We start from the raw sequence: 14,498 nt of genomic DNA, 5'->3' as shown, positions 1-14,498 counted from the left end.
TACCTGTAGTGGGCTGGAAAGGGGCAGACTTTAGGATCAGAACACCTGAGTTAGGTGCTGTTGCAATCACTGACCTTGCCCAGGCTGGTCTTGCTGAACTTCTCCCCCTTGTAAAATGGCAGTAAGCGAGCAGTGGTGCTGTGTGCAGAGCTTTACATGTGCTTTCTGACTTGATCCTTACAACAGCCCCGAGAAGGGCTAGTAATAGCCTTACGTTATATAAACAAATTTTAAAAGGGAAATCATTCCTGTTGTTCTGTTTTAAAAAGATTTAAGTTAGTATCAATGAAGCCTGTTTCCCCTCTGATCATTGACATTCTGATGGTTCCATGAAGCAGCTAATTTTACCAGTTATTAGTATATCCTTCTAGAGACATTTTTATGCTTACAAAAGCGAATTGTATTCCTCTTTTTTTACACAGTCAGTAATATAGCATGAACGTACTTGCTTTCCCAGTATAATCTCTCGGCAGTTGTTAAGTTCACGACATACAAAACACCTTGATGTTTTTTTACTGGTGCCGTATATCCCATTGAGTGGCATACCGTAATTTATTTTGCTAATCCCTGTTGATGGAAGTGTAGGTTATATCTATTTTGGGGCATTACAAATATTGCTGCAGTGAGTGGCATTGTAAATATGTGTCATTTAGTATTTGTATGGATCTGAATGTAAATTCCTAAAGTGGAATTGCTGGTTAAAGGGATTATGGATTTGAAATTTTAGAGTTACTGCGAAACCCTCTTCCCTGTGCACGTCATAACAGTGTGCCCTCCCACCAACAGCATGTGAATGTACCTGATGCCCAGGTCACCAACATGTTCTTTTAAAGCTTTGTCATCTTTCCCAGTCTGAAAGAGTGAAAAATCAGAGATGTTTGTAGGACTCCTTATAGAGGAATTTCTTTGCTTGTGGCATGAATTGCCAATGTCTGTTCTTTTTTTGTCATATTTGGCTTGTGACTTTGCTTATTTTGAGTTTTGCCATTCAGAATTTTAAAAGGTTTGGGTGGTTGATGTCAACAAGCTTCTTTTTGAGCTTCTAGGTTTAGTGTGATCCTTCAGAAAGGCTTTTCCAACTCTTGGATCATTTTTTTTTAATTCTTTGCAGAGATTTTTCTGGATCTTAGAGTTTTTTAATAGTCGTATCTTACTTTCAGCTGAAATTTATCCTAGTGCAAAGCATGAGGGATATTTTCATGTTAATATGAGGAGACAAATCTTAAGGAATTTGTTTAAGGTTACCAAGTTTGCACATGGTAAAGCTAAGAGTCAAACCCAGGACTCTTGAATCCCAAAGGACTCTTGAATCATACGCAGGACTATCTGAATCCCAAACTCATGCTTCTGTGGTAGGAACTATCATACATTATGACTTGTAGGATTATTGTGAGCATTAATGAGTAAAGTTAGAAAGTGTGTTTGTGTGTGGTAGGTGTAGGGGATACATGGATGTTTTCTTCAAACCCCAGCACTCGTTACTGACAGTTAGTTGCTTTCTTCGTCCTGAATGTCATTATCGTGTGTACTGAGCACGAGGTTTTGCTAGATTTTTCAAGCACATTTGTCTTAATTAATACTTTTTCCTTCCTATCCCGTCCAGGTTCACAGAATGATTGCAGAGTTCAAGCTGATCCCTGGACTTAATAATCTGTTTGACAAACTGATTTGGAGGAAGCATTCAGCATCTGCTCTTGTCCTCCATGGTCACAACCAGAACTGTGACTGTAGCCCGGTAAGCAGGAGACCCCTGGGGACAGACAGATGGTACCTCACTGGCTTGGAGTAGTTGTTTCAAGACCTGCTGCTGACCCTTTGACCTTTTTTCCTTTGGGAGTAGAGCAGAGACTAAAATTGTATTTTATAGTCCCCTAATTGGAAGCTACCTTGGAGTAGGATCTGAGTGAACCCCACTCCCCACCCCAGCCTATGCAGAAATCCCTTTTAAGATGTTCCTAGGCCGGGCACAGTGCACATGCCTGTAATCCCAGCACTTTGGGAGGCTGAGCGGGCAGATCACTTGAGGTCAAGAGTTACCGGCCTGGCCAAGTATGGTGTTGGGTGCCTGTAATCACAACTCTTTGGGAGGCTGAGGCACCAGAATTGCTTGAACCCAGGAGGCAGAGGTTGCACTGAGCTGAGATCACGCCATTGCACTCCAGCCTGGGCAACAGAGTGAGACTGTGTCTCAAAAAAAAAAAAAAGAGTTCCTGCCTGAGGCCCTCTAGCCAACTTCCCCTTGTACACCTCTGTGATGGGGATCTCATTTCACTCCAGGCAGGGGGCTGCCCACTGCATGAGCTAGCAGCATGCTTTTCCTTATTTGCTGTTTTATCCTATTGTAATTTTCATCCACCTGTAGAACCGTGCTCCCGGGCGCGGTGGCTCACACCCTTAATCCCAGCACTTTGAGAGGCCAAGACGGGCAGATCACTTGAGGTCAGGAGTTCGAGACCAGCCTGGCCAACATGGTGAAACCCCCGTCTCTACTAAAAATACAAAAATTAACCGGGCGTGTTGGTGGGCACCTGTAATCCCTGCTACTCGGGGCTGAGGTGGGAGAATCGCTTGAACTCGGGAGGTGGAGGTTGCAGTGAGCTTGGATCACGCCACTGCACTCCAGCCTGGGTGACAGAGCAAAGACACTGTCTCATACCAAAAAAGGGGGATTTGGTTTTTTGAGCCCAAGGACTCTCCTTTACCTTGTGTCTCTCACAGTCCCCTTGAGAGAGCTCTGAACAGGACATTGGAAGACTTGTAAGAGCTTGAATGTATCACTGAATCTCTGAGCCTCTGTTTTCTTGCCAAAGGAGGATAATACTCTTTCCCCTATTGGCCCCCCGGCTAGTTCACAACCTTCTGACCAGCATGAGGAGGAAGGTGCTCTGGGACCTAAAAGTACCACACAGCCATCAGGGCCCGGTGCCATGGGGCTCTGGTCTCTTCACTGCACTCTGGGGACTTCCCTCAGTGACCTGTCTTCCGCTTTATCATTTGAGTTTTTAATTTCAGGCAGATATATTTTGCATTTCTAGATGTTCTGTCTGGCTCAGTTCGGAAACTGCTTAGCCATGATGTTAATATCTTTTTTCTGCTGCATATTCTGTTTTTAATCATTTTTAAAATACTTTCTTAAGGTCTCTTTCGATTGCTCATGGGGTACTAATGCTTGTGTTTGAGTCTTCAGACCTCAGGGTGGAGTGTTACCTCGTGTTTTGTAATGTCTATGGAGAGGCCACCAGAATTGCTTGAACCCAGGAGGCAGAGGTTGCCCTGAGCTGAAATCACGGCACTGCACTCCAGCCTGGGCAACAGAGTGAGACTGTGTCTCACCAAAAAAAAAAAAAAAGTTCCTGCCTGAGGCCCTCTAGCCAACTTCCCCTTGTACACCTCTGTGATGGGGATCTCATTTCACTCCAGGCAGGGGGCTGCCCACTGCATGAGCTAGCAGCATGCTTTTTTATTTGCTGTTTTATCCTATTGTAATTTTCATCTGCTTATAGAACCGGGCTCCCGGGCGCGGTGGCTCACACCCGTAATCCCAGCACTTTGAGAGGCCGAGGCAGACGGATCACTTGAGGTCAGTGGGGCTAGTTTGCCCCATGGGTACCTGTGTAGCCTCAGCCCTGGAGGCATTTCTACAGGGCACTTTTGCTTTTGTCTGCCAGATATGTCAGGTAGCTGTCCCAGGGCAGTTTTCATGTTTCATGTCTTGGCCCTGCTGCCCCAGTCATGTGAGCGCAGAGTTTCTGCTGCTCTTGGGAGGGCTCCCTTCCCCCGCCAGCAGCACCCTGGCAGAGCCAGGCTCCCTGGGCTGATGGGTCAGGCCTTTCTAACCCTTCTCTCGCCAAGTGTACATGCTCCCCAGGCTTTACAGGAACCTGAGACCCTGTCTGGTCCCTGCAGGGCATTAAAACCCAAGCGTTAGTGTGACTAGGTCTTGTCGCCACCGCTCCACACTGCCCTCAGCTACTGAGTATCAGTTCCTTGGCTCACGACTCCAAACTCCTCAGTCCTTTCTTCATTTCTGATTCCTGTGGACTTCCCCCCCTCCTCCCCACACGTTTTGTTTGTTTGTTTGTTTGTTTTTGGGACAGAGTCTCCATCACCCAGGCTGGAGTGCAGTCAGTGGTGTGATCTCGGCTCACTGCAACTTCTACCTCCCAGCTTCAAGTGATTCTCCTGCCTCAGCCTCCTGAGTAGCCAGAATTACAGGCGCAGCAACCATGCCTGGCTAATTTTTGTATTTTTATTAGAGGCAGGGTTTGCCGTGTTGCCCAGGCTGGTCTCAAGCTCCTGACCTCAAGCGGTGTGCCCGCCTCGGCCTCCCAAAGTGCTGTGATTACAGGTGTGAGCCACCATGCCCCACCTTATTTTTTTTTTGAGTGTACTGGCATGTTTTTAGCAGGAAGGGGGCCACATTAACTTACACTGTTGATCAGATGTGGAAGTGAACAGATGGTTTTCTAACTAAAGAAAGGTCCTCATGGTGCATGAGGACAGAGGCTCAGAGAAGCAGGCTCTCACCAGGGTGTCTGTTTGTGTTGTTTTGGAACTTGTGACTGTGGTCTTAACATTGAGGCTGTGCATGTGTTTCAGGACATCACCTTGAAGATACAGTTTTTGAGGCTTCTTCAGAGCTTCAGCGACCACCACGAGTAAGTACAAGTGTGTCCCTGCAAGGAGAGTTGTTGGACTGTCTTTTGAAGGCCTCAGTCTCTTTGGTCCGTGACCTCGGCTCGAGAGGAGGCCCTAGAGCTGGTGGAAGCCCGCTGTCCCCTCAGTGGTAGCAGGTGTGACACTGCAGTCGGACCTGCCATCTATCCAGCCTTTCTTATGGCAGGCACTGCCCCTGAGCTTGCTTCTAGCCCTCATAGCCACCCCAGGAACTGAGTATGGAAGTCGTTGGCCCCTTACTACCTTTGGAATCAATGGATCTCTCAACCTACTGCCCCTCTGAAGCGAGAGTGGACAGCGTGGCTATTCCCAGGAGCCGGCAGGAACCTCAGACAGGCAAAGCCAGCTGCTTACTGAGCAGCTGGGGATTCTTCCCTCCACAAGGAGGTGTGCTCCCGTTTTTCTTGAAAGACATTCTGTGCTCATTTATTTTTTAACCTTCGATGGAGAATGTACGAGGAAAATTACTCTCTGCTGTAAGGAAAACAGTGCAGGAAGGGGGTGACTAGCAGCTGACCCTTGGCCTTGGCATTCGGGAGATGATGTGGGGACCTTAGCGAGAATTTCAGTGAGCTTAGCTCCAGCCAGCTGCGTGTGCACAGGAAACTGGGCCCACTGTTGCATAACTTCTGATTTTTTCGGCCAAGGAAAGCCAGAAATTAAGATTTATGTGAAAGGTCCTGATTTTAAATGTTGGTTTAAATTTTTTAAAAACCTTGCATTTGAGCTAACAGAACATGCCTGGAGACAGCTGTGGCCCCAGGGCACCTCCGTCATATGCACCCGTCCTCTTTGATAGATTTTCTGGCTGAAAGCCATAGAAGGGCTCCAGGAAGCATGTTAACCTTCTGAAAATGGCACCACGTATGTTATGGAACTGCGCTGTTTTCCCTGAGGAAGTGAGTCTCCGGCTTTCATCGGACTCTTCAATCTGAGTACTCTGTGGGATATCAGGACGAAATGCAAACAGCCATGGCCCCTGCTCTCACGAAGGGCAGAGTCTGAAAACAGACAGTTGTTCATCCGAGGATTCCACCACTGAGCATTAGTGATGAGTGGAGATAGTATTCAGGAAGAGAGGAACGGGTCTGTGAGAGGACATTTGACAGGGTACAGAACTGGCCAGAGGATGCTCAGGAGCTCTCCCTTGCCGAAGTGGCTTGTCAGCCAAGACCTGAAGGGTCGGCTTGTAGTGAATTGAGTGAACAGGCATGTGAGAGAGTGAGTGTTCTAGCCAGAAGCCCCTGAACGAGGGAAGACCATTGTGGCCAGCTGATGGGAGTGATGTGGGCTTGGCTCTGGGCTGGCTGCACAGGGCCTTGTGGGTCACAGTCACAGGCCTGGATTTTATATACAGATGGTCCATCACTTAGAATTTTTCAACTGTACAATGGTGCAGAAGTCGAATTTTGAATTTTGATCTTTTCCTGCGCTCATGATAAATAGTTCGGTACTCTTGCAATGCTGGGCACTGAGCTGCAGCTGCAGTGCAAATGTATTTCAAGAAAAATGATGACCAGCTATGCGGTCACCAAGGTAGACAACCAGTACTCTGTGCTGTGCCCGCCATGTTGCCAGTGTTTATGGCCAACTGTAGGCTGAAGTCAGTGTTCTGAGCACATTCCAGGTAGGCTGGGCTAAGCTAGGAGGTTCAGTAGGTTAGATACATTAAATGTGTTTTTTTTTTTTTTTCTTTTTTTCAAGACGGAATCTTGCTCTGTTGCCCAGGCTGGAGTTCAGTGGTGTGATCTTGGCTCACTACAACCTCCACCTTCTGGTTTCAAGCGATTCTCCTAGCTCAGCCTCCTGAGCAGCTGGGATTATAGGCGTGCGCCACCACACCCAGCTAATTTTTTGTATTTTTAGTAGAGACGGGGTTTCCCCATGTTGACCAGGCTGGTCTAGAACTCCTGACCTTGTGATCTGCCCTCCTCGACCTTCCAGAGTGCTGGGATTACAGGCGTGAGCCACCACGTCCAGCCTCAGTATGTTTTCACCTTACAGTATTTTCAAATACGATGGGTTTATCAGGGCATAACCCCCTCCTAAGTCAGAAAATGTCTGTTCTAAATGCAGTGGGAGGCTGTGGAAGTATTTTCACCAGGAGTGACAGGATCAGAGTCCTGATTCTGAAGATCACTTTTGGTGCTGTCTGATGACTCAGTTCCTGTGGGATACCTTTTAGGGAGCTGGTGTCCTGGGAGCGCAGGGAGCAGTGACAGGCCTGGATGGCAAGCAGGGGGAAGTGTCACAGTTGACCAGGCCTCTGTGATGTCTGACTGTGGTGGTTGGTGGGACTGCTGCAGCAGGGCCAGGCTTGAGTGTGATTGGACATGTTGAGGTGCTGGTGCCTTTGAGGAAACAAGTAAAAGTGTAGGCAAAGAGAAAGGCCCGGAGCTGCTGAGGGAAGGGGCCTTGTCAGTGAATGTGGCAAGCAGGGGTTGGGGGTTGGGGGTGGGGCCAGGGAAAGATTCCACTGCCTGAGAGCCCAGAGTTCCCTCCTGCGAGTGCTGGCTGGAGTGAGAGGTGCTGGAGGAAAGTGCCTGGTGGCTTCTCAGATTCTCTCCGCAGGAAGTGGGCAGGAGACTCCCTGCAGTAGCCCGGTGCAGACCCAGCAGCCCCAGTTCCTGTCCTTTACCTCCTCCAACCCATTTTGTTTCAGGAACAAGTACCTGTTACTCAACAACCAGGAGCTGAACGAACTCAGTGCCATCTCTCTCAAGGCCAACATCCCTGAGGTGGAAGCTGTGCTCAACACCGACAGGTGAGTGCAGGGGTGCAGCGTTTCCCTCAGCCCATCCCGGCTGCTCGCCTTCCTGGGGGGCTCACTGGTGAGCACACCCAGGTATGCATGCGTGTCCTCTCTCACATGTAGCTACAGTGGAGGGCTCCTCTGTGCCAGGCACTGTATTCGTGTCACCTGCATTTTCTCATCGGAGCCTCACAGCAGCCCTAGGAGGGAAGCCCCATCCATACCTGCACTTTACAGATGAGGGGGCAGAGCCTCAGAGAGGTCACCTGCCAAAAGTCTTGTGCGCTCCGCACTGGCCCCCTTGCCTCGTGCATTCAGCCCCTTTGCTTATGTGCTCCTTTCTTGCCTGTTGGCATCTGCAGCCAAGCAGGACAGACAGAAGCATCTTACCTGCTGCCACATGTTAAGCTGCATTACCTGGGTTAGGTTTGCCTCACCTGGAGCCAGGCAATGGGGAGCTAGTCTCACAGGCGTCAGAATGCAGTGGACTTTATCCAGCAAGAACTGTAATTTCCCAACCTTTTTTTGTTGGTTTTTGTTGTTGTTGTTGTTATTGTTGTTTTTTCGACACAGGGTCTTGTTCTTTCCCTCAGGCTGCAGAGCAGTGGTGTGATCATAGCTCACTGCAGCCACAAACTTCTGGGCTCAAGTGATTCTCCTGCCTCAGCCTCCCAAGTAGCTGGGACTACAGGTGTGCGCCACCATGCCCAGCTAGTGTTTGTACTTTTTTTTGTAGAGATGGGATCTCACTGTGTTGCCCAGGCTGGCCTCGAACTTCTGGCCTCAAGTGAGCCTCCCTAAGTCCTGGAATTACAGGTGTGAGCCACCATTCCTGGCCTCCCAACCTTTTTTTCCTAAGGCAGCAAGCAGAACTCTTCATTCAAATAAAATTGTACCCCGTCCTGCCCTGATGTGTGGAGTGGATCACAGGAGAGCTGCTCTGTTGGAAGGGCCTGGACCCCGCATGCTTGGCCATCTTCCTTCCCCCATGATGGGGCCTGAGTCATTTCCTCATCTCCTGCCTTTGCTTCATAGACTGGGAAGCTGAGGCTTGGGGTTGTGGGTACTTGCCCAAGGCCAGCTGGAAGCGAACCTCAGGCCAGGAGTACGCTGGGCCCCACCCTGTTCGCACAGTCTTTCCGCATCTGGCAGACTGGCGTGCCTGTGTCAATACACTTTTGGTATAAACAGCTCTTCTCTGGCAGTTCTAAGCCATGTCTGATTCTGGATGTTTCTGGCCTGGGAAGGTAAGCTGGCCTGCGATGTGGTGGGAATGCACTTGGCGGGTTAATTCTGTGACTGCAGGGGTCTCCGGGGCTCTGGCCCTGGTTGGAGCAGGAAGGCATCCTGCAGACTTGGAAATGTCCCCATGGTTTTTCACTGCCTAAACCAGCAGAGCGACCCATCCCCAGGGCCCCCGTCAGCCTCTCAGATTGGTCACCAGTGTCTCTCTTCTATTTCAGGAGTTTGGTGTGTGATGGGAAGAGGGGCTTGTTAACTCGTCTGCTGCAGGTCATGAAGAAGGAGCCAGCAGAGTCGTCTTTCAGGTGGGTCTGGGGACAAGTACCTGCCAATTCTGTGGGGCTGCAGAGCCAGGTGTTCCGCAGGAGGTTAGAAATACCTCCTTTAGTCACCAGCATCCATGCCTGAAGCACAGTTACTGTTGGGGAGAGGTGGTTTGACTGCCATCTTGCCTAGTGTTGACTTGGCAGGTATGTGGAACCTTCTTCTGCAACCCACAGTGACCGAGCATTCACCAAGCACCTGCTCTGGGCTGGTGCCGCATGGGTGGGAGAGAACTAGGATACGGGCCCTGCCATGAATTCCCTAGAGCTGAGTTGTTTCAATGCAGCATGGAAAGGAATGGAGCCAGTTGCCCGGCAGCTGTAGGAGCAAAGGAGAGCCTCCTGCTGCTAGGGCTGGGGGCTGGGTGAGTAGAGGAGGACCTTCTCTGAGGTCCTTAGACACATCTGAGATGAGTCTTGAAGTCAGTGGACAGGTAGAGTTCCATCAGGGCCGGGCATGAGCTGTCAGGAGGCTTCATGCCCACATGGGCCTTTGTCGCTTCAGTGCCTTGTCCAAACTCCCTGTCATGGATCCCCGCTGTGCCTCTGGGTCCCTCAGTCAGCATAAGCCACTACTTCCCTAGGCCAGCCCGTCGTCTGTGAGCCCAGCGGCCTGTCTGCACGTGTTCGTCAGCTTCCCACACACATTCCTGGCCCCTCAATTGCACGTCCTCCCATTCTTGTGAAAGGGCAAAGCCTAGAGTATGTTTCAAGGGGGACTCGCAGGAGCCAGCCCTTCGATCCCAGATGTCACCTTCTTTGTGAAACAGCCCCTTCCAGACAGACCCAGCTAGAAGAGTTCTGCACTGAGCTGGCTCTCTGTGAGGATGGGGGCACTGCTGTGTCCCCAAGCCCAGGATGAAGCCTGATGCTTGGTAGATGTTCAGTAAATGCTGAGTACATGAAAAGGGAACAGACATCTCCCAACCCCTTGGAGAATTGAACACGGGCCAGAAGAGGGCAGCCTTAGCCACCTGAGCCAATATTTGGGTCGCAGGTTTTGGCAAGCTCGGGCTGTGGAGAGTTTCCTCCGAGGGACCACCTCCTATGCAGACCAGATGTTCCTGCTGAAGCGAGGCCTCCTGGAGGTATGGTCTGGAGCAGCCACTGTCTTGGGTTCCATCCCCGCCCAGCCCACGCATTGTGTCCTGTACTGAGCCCCAAACAGTTCATCAGGAGCCGACCAGATATCATGACTTCTGAATGCCAGTGCACGTTGCCCTAGTTTTTGCCCTGGGTTTCCAACTGTGGGTTCCCCATGGGTGCTTAAGGGGTGACAGATTTAGGGGGTGGCCAGGCCATGCAGGAGGGTGAGAGTTTAGTTAGCAAGGCATTTTGACCGTGAAGATACTTTGATACTAAAAGTTAATTTTCCTTTATTGAATAATGGTCTTCAGAAAAAGTAAAACAGAGCAGAATGGCCACAGTTATAATTGGTATTTCAAATTTTTTGATATGGACAAGAAACTGACCCCTGAATTATAAAATCCATGTGGAAAAGAACTGACCAAATCAATGTAACTCCAAGAAAATGTAGAAAACTTTATAAAGGAGTAAATTGGCTTTATTCTCTTGATGAAAACTCAATATTTTGGTGTAAACTTTAAACAATTTTGCTCATAAACACAAAGACGAGCCGTGGGGTCAAAGTGTGTCCTTTGCTTTTCAGTTCTGTCCTTCATTTACTTGAATGACCTCAGTGCCTAGGCAGTGGCCATGTTTTAGACCTGGTGATGACAGCTCCCCTCACCTAGGAGCTGAGCGCCCCGGTCATCTTGGTGACCACAGTGCAGGTCACAGGCTTCAGCTGTACACCCTGGGCAGGGGAGAGATTGTGCTACATTCTCAGTCTGTTCTGCCTCCTGGTGAGGTCTGTCAGGCCTGGTCCTGTCCTTGGAGCCACCAGCATTCTCAGACAAGAATCTAGACAGGGTTGCAGGTTCCATCCCCAGGATGCGTGCTCGAAGCCAATGCATGGTCTGAGCTCCATTCCAGGCCCTGGTGGGCGTAGCCACGTTCACACCTTCACCCTGTCCCTCCTCACCCAGCACATCCTCTACTGCATTGTGGACAGCGAGTGCAAGTCAAGGGATGTGCTCCAGAGTTACTTTGACCTCCTGGGGGAGCTGATGAAGTTCAACGTTGATGCATTCAAGAGATTCAATAAATACATCAACACCGATGCAAAGGTAAATTTAACCTCGGGCTCTGCAGAGTGTGCTAGGTTGTCCAGCAGTTCCCTTGTAGTCCTGCTCTGCCAGTCTTTAGGCACAGGTTTTATTTATTTATTTATTTATTTTTGAGACGGAGTCTCGCTCTGTCGCCCAGGCTGGAGTGCCGTGGCCGGATCTCAGCTCACTGCAAGCTCCACCTCCCAGGTTCACGCCATTCTCCTGCCTCAGCCTCGGGAGTAGCTGGGACTCCAGGTGCCCGCCACCTCGCCCGGCTAGTTTTGTATTTTTTAGTGGAGACGGGGTTTCACCGTGTTAGCCAGGATGGTCTCGATCTCCTGACCTCGTGATCCACCCGTCTCGGCCTCCCAAAGTGCTGGGATTACAGGCTTGAGCCACCGCGCCCAGCCTAGGCACAGGTTTTAAATGAGAGATGACAGGAGAGTCTGGGCAGTCTTTGGCAAACATTCATCGGAACCTGCTCTGCCTGGCTCTGTGCTAGCCCCTGGGAATGCAGGGATGAAAACCGGGGCTGCTTGTGGGTAGGGAGTGAGAGTGGGAATGGGCGGCTTGTGCACCTGCTGTGATGCAGCATGGTGGGTGCCACAGTGGGAGCTACTGTAGGGAGGGACTGGGCCTGGTGTGTTAGGCTCACCAGGTGTGTGTGACAGAAACCCAGCCGAGGCTAGCTGAAGTAAAATTAGAAGTAAAAATTAGAGGAATCCAGCACCCTTGAGTGTAAAACCACTGGATAAAGTGTCGGATCTGTGCTGAACTCCAGGGGGTGCCTCTTAGTACCTGGGTCGTGAGGGGAGGTCCCTCAGCTTATCTGAGGCTCTGTCTTCCTATCTGAAGCAGTGGGGCTGGTGGAGGTCGCTGATGCCCCTTGTAGTGACTGTCCCCCCGGGCCATGGCCATCCCTGGCCAGCAGCCCACTGCCTGCTGTGAGCTTAGTTTCTATACAGTTCCAGGTGTTCCTGAAGCAGATCAACAGCTCGCTGGTGGACTCCAACATGCTGGTGCGCTGTGTCACTCTGTCCCTGGACCGATTTGAAAACCAGGTGGATATGAAAGGTACATGAAAGGCAGGCTGTCAAGGCGAGTCATGCAGGGTGAGAACGCTGGCATCAGACACCCTGTCTCCAGCAGGGAGACAAGAATGACTGAGGGAGCTGCACCAGACGCCCACGTGGCTGGCTTCGAGGTGGCGGCTCCCAGGGCAATTCACTTTGCTGCCTTGTTCAACACTTTAACAAGGTGAAAATCCATTGTTGTTAGCAAGATGCAAAAAACAGAAAAAGACCTTTTGGACTGGTATTGCCTGGCACGATGAGTTGGCCCCCTCGTCCCCAGTGTGCTGTGCGTGGAATTACAGGTGCCCTGTGGTGCAGCAGGCATCTGAACCCTCCTGGACTTGCTAACGCACTTCATGCGTATGTGCACGCATTTCCTTTTTTTCCTAGGAGAGGGCCTGTGGCATCCAGCAGATTCTCTTGAGGGTTTGTGACCCCCCCCACCCCTCAAAAAGTCAGGCATTTGTTCCTTGTCTAGGTCACTGTCATTGATAGCAAGAAGTATCCTGGTAGTTGGTAATTTAGCCGTTTGCCTCCTTTTTCTGCTCCAGAGGGTCTGTTTCAGGGGAACAGCCACCCAGATTTTGGTACCTTCAGCTATTGCCCCGCCTCCCAATTGTGCGGGAAGCAGTTGCTCCGACACTAGAGGACGGAGCAGAACCTGTGCCTTGTGGTCTCAGTGTGGGCCGGACTCACCTGAGAGCTGGTGTGGAAAACCAGTTGCGCTAGGAGCTCTGCAGGAGGATTTGAACTTTTGCATTGGTTTTCTTAATGCAGCATCATGGATCCATCTTCCTGTGGCGGAAACTCTCCTGTGTGTGATATGGAGGGCAGGGGTCTGGAGCCAGGCTAGGGAGGGCTGAGGGAGAGCTGCCCTGAGCTTGGTTCTGGAGGATGAGGTGGGGTGCTTCTGGGCGCTCTGAGAACACGGCTTTGCCTGCTGGCAGGACAGCTGGAGGTTCCTCTTCTTGCTGCAGTCAGCTTTCGTCGAAGCTGTTTTGATGATGAGCCCCCAGCTTCAGAGTCAGGACTCAAACGGGGTTCCACTAGAGGCCTGGGCGACCAAGCCACTGGGCCTAAGCCTGACCTGCTGCACCCCCGCCTCCCTCCACAGTTGCCGAGGTCCTGTCTGAGTGCCGCCTGCTTGCCTACATATCCCAGGTACCCACACAGATGTCCTTCCTCTTCCGACTCATCAACATCATCCACGTGCAGACGCTGACCCAGGTGAGAGGCCCTGGCAAACACACAGCAGGGAAGGTCGATTGGAAACCAGTTCCTTTGTCCTGGAGCCCAGATTTCTGTCCCCGACTCCAGAAGTGCGTCTCTGGAGACCCAGCTCTTCTGAGGACTTTGCTCAGGAGGAATCAGTACCCCATTGTACAGACAGGGCCTAAGGAGGGTTCGCAAGTCCCCTCAGGTCACAGGCTGACTCGAAGGCCAGCGCTCTTCCCGCCTCCCCCATGTCCACGTCCCTCACACCTTCTGCCCTGCTGGGCTTCGGAATCGGACCTGAGGCTGCCCAACTCCCTCACTGAAGTCATGCAGCCTTCCCTTCTCTGAGCCTCATGCACCTCTTTTCTAAAGTGGGGGTGGTCTTAGCACCTCTCAGAGGTGGTCTTTGGTTCTGTTCTGAGGTGAGGCGCCAGGTGGGAGTGCATGGTGAGTGGGGCAGAACTCTTGCCCCTCCAAGGTGCACAGGCTAGTGCTGACAGGCACTTCAGCCGCCCCAGCACACGCACCCAGCCCTGCCTGGGATGGACCTTCCGGAAGGAGTGATGCTTGAGCCGAGGTCTGGACAGGGACAGATGTTGTTGCCCTCAGGTGGGGTGGGAAGTGGGTGTGGGGAGCAGGAAGGTGCTCAGTGAGGAGACTGGGGCTGCTGGGGGCCCCCTTCCCCTAGTCCTATTTCACGTTTGCGCAGGGAGAGCTCCATGGGTGGCCCGAGGCCTAGGGCCACTCTCCTGCCTGCCTGATGGTTGCCCAGGTTCACCAGGGGCCACTGGGACTCCCACCAGCCCCTGACCCAGTGGGCCTGTGGCCTTGCAGGAGAATGTCAGCTGCCTCAACACCAGCCTGGTGATCCTGATGCTGGCCCGACGGAAAGAGCGGCTGCCCCTGTACCTGCGGCTGCTGCAGCGGATGGAGCACAGCAAGAAGTACCCCGGCTTCCTGCTCAACAACTTCCACAACCTGCTGCGCTTCTGGCAGCAGCACTACCTGCACAAGGACAAGGACAGCACCTGCCTAGAGAACGTGA

At 51.4% G+C, this 14,498-nt stretch overlaps 1 protein-coding gene across 6 annotated transcripts in view; it reads left to right on the top strand.

Moving 5' to 3' along the window:
* The window catches only part of TRPC4AP (transient receptor potential cation channel subfamily C member 4 associated protein), an 88,588-nt gene that overhangs the window by 73,098 nt on the left and 992 nt on the right, over positions 1-14,498 (top strand). For all 6 annotated transcript variants that reach the window (XM_031656690.1, XM_031656689.1, XM_031656687.1 and 3 more), the window contains 9 exons: positions 1,604-1,735; positions 4,600-4,658; positions 7,340-7,441; positions 8,893-8,976; positions 9,992-10,082; positions 11,043-11,183; positions 12,131-12,239; positions 13,353-13,465; positions 14,288-14,494. In XM_031656690.1, the coding sequence (XP_031512550.1) occupies positions 1,604-1,735; positions 4,600-4,658; positions 7,340-7,441; positions 8,893-8,976; positions 9,992-10,082; positions 11,043-11,183; positions 12,131-12,239; positions 13,353-13,465; positions 14,288-14,494 (1,038 nt within the window). The remainder of the gene's footprint in view (positions 1-1,603; positions 1,736-4,599; positions 4,659-7,339; positions 7,442-8,892; positions 8,977-9,991; positions 10,083-11,042; positions 11,184-12,130; positions 12,240-13,352; positions 13,466-14,287; positions 14,495-14,498) is intronic.

The sequence above is a fragment of the Papio anubis genome, chromosome 16 (assembly GCF_008728515.1).
Source record: "Papio anubis isolate 15944 chromosome 16, Panubis1.0, whole genome shotgun sequence".
NCBI lineage: Eukaryota > Metazoa > Chordata > Mammalia > Primates > Cercopithecidae > Papio > Papio anubis.
The sequence above is the reverse complement of the archived record's forward strand: the minus strand, read 5'-3'. Positions and strand labels throughout refer to the sequence as shown.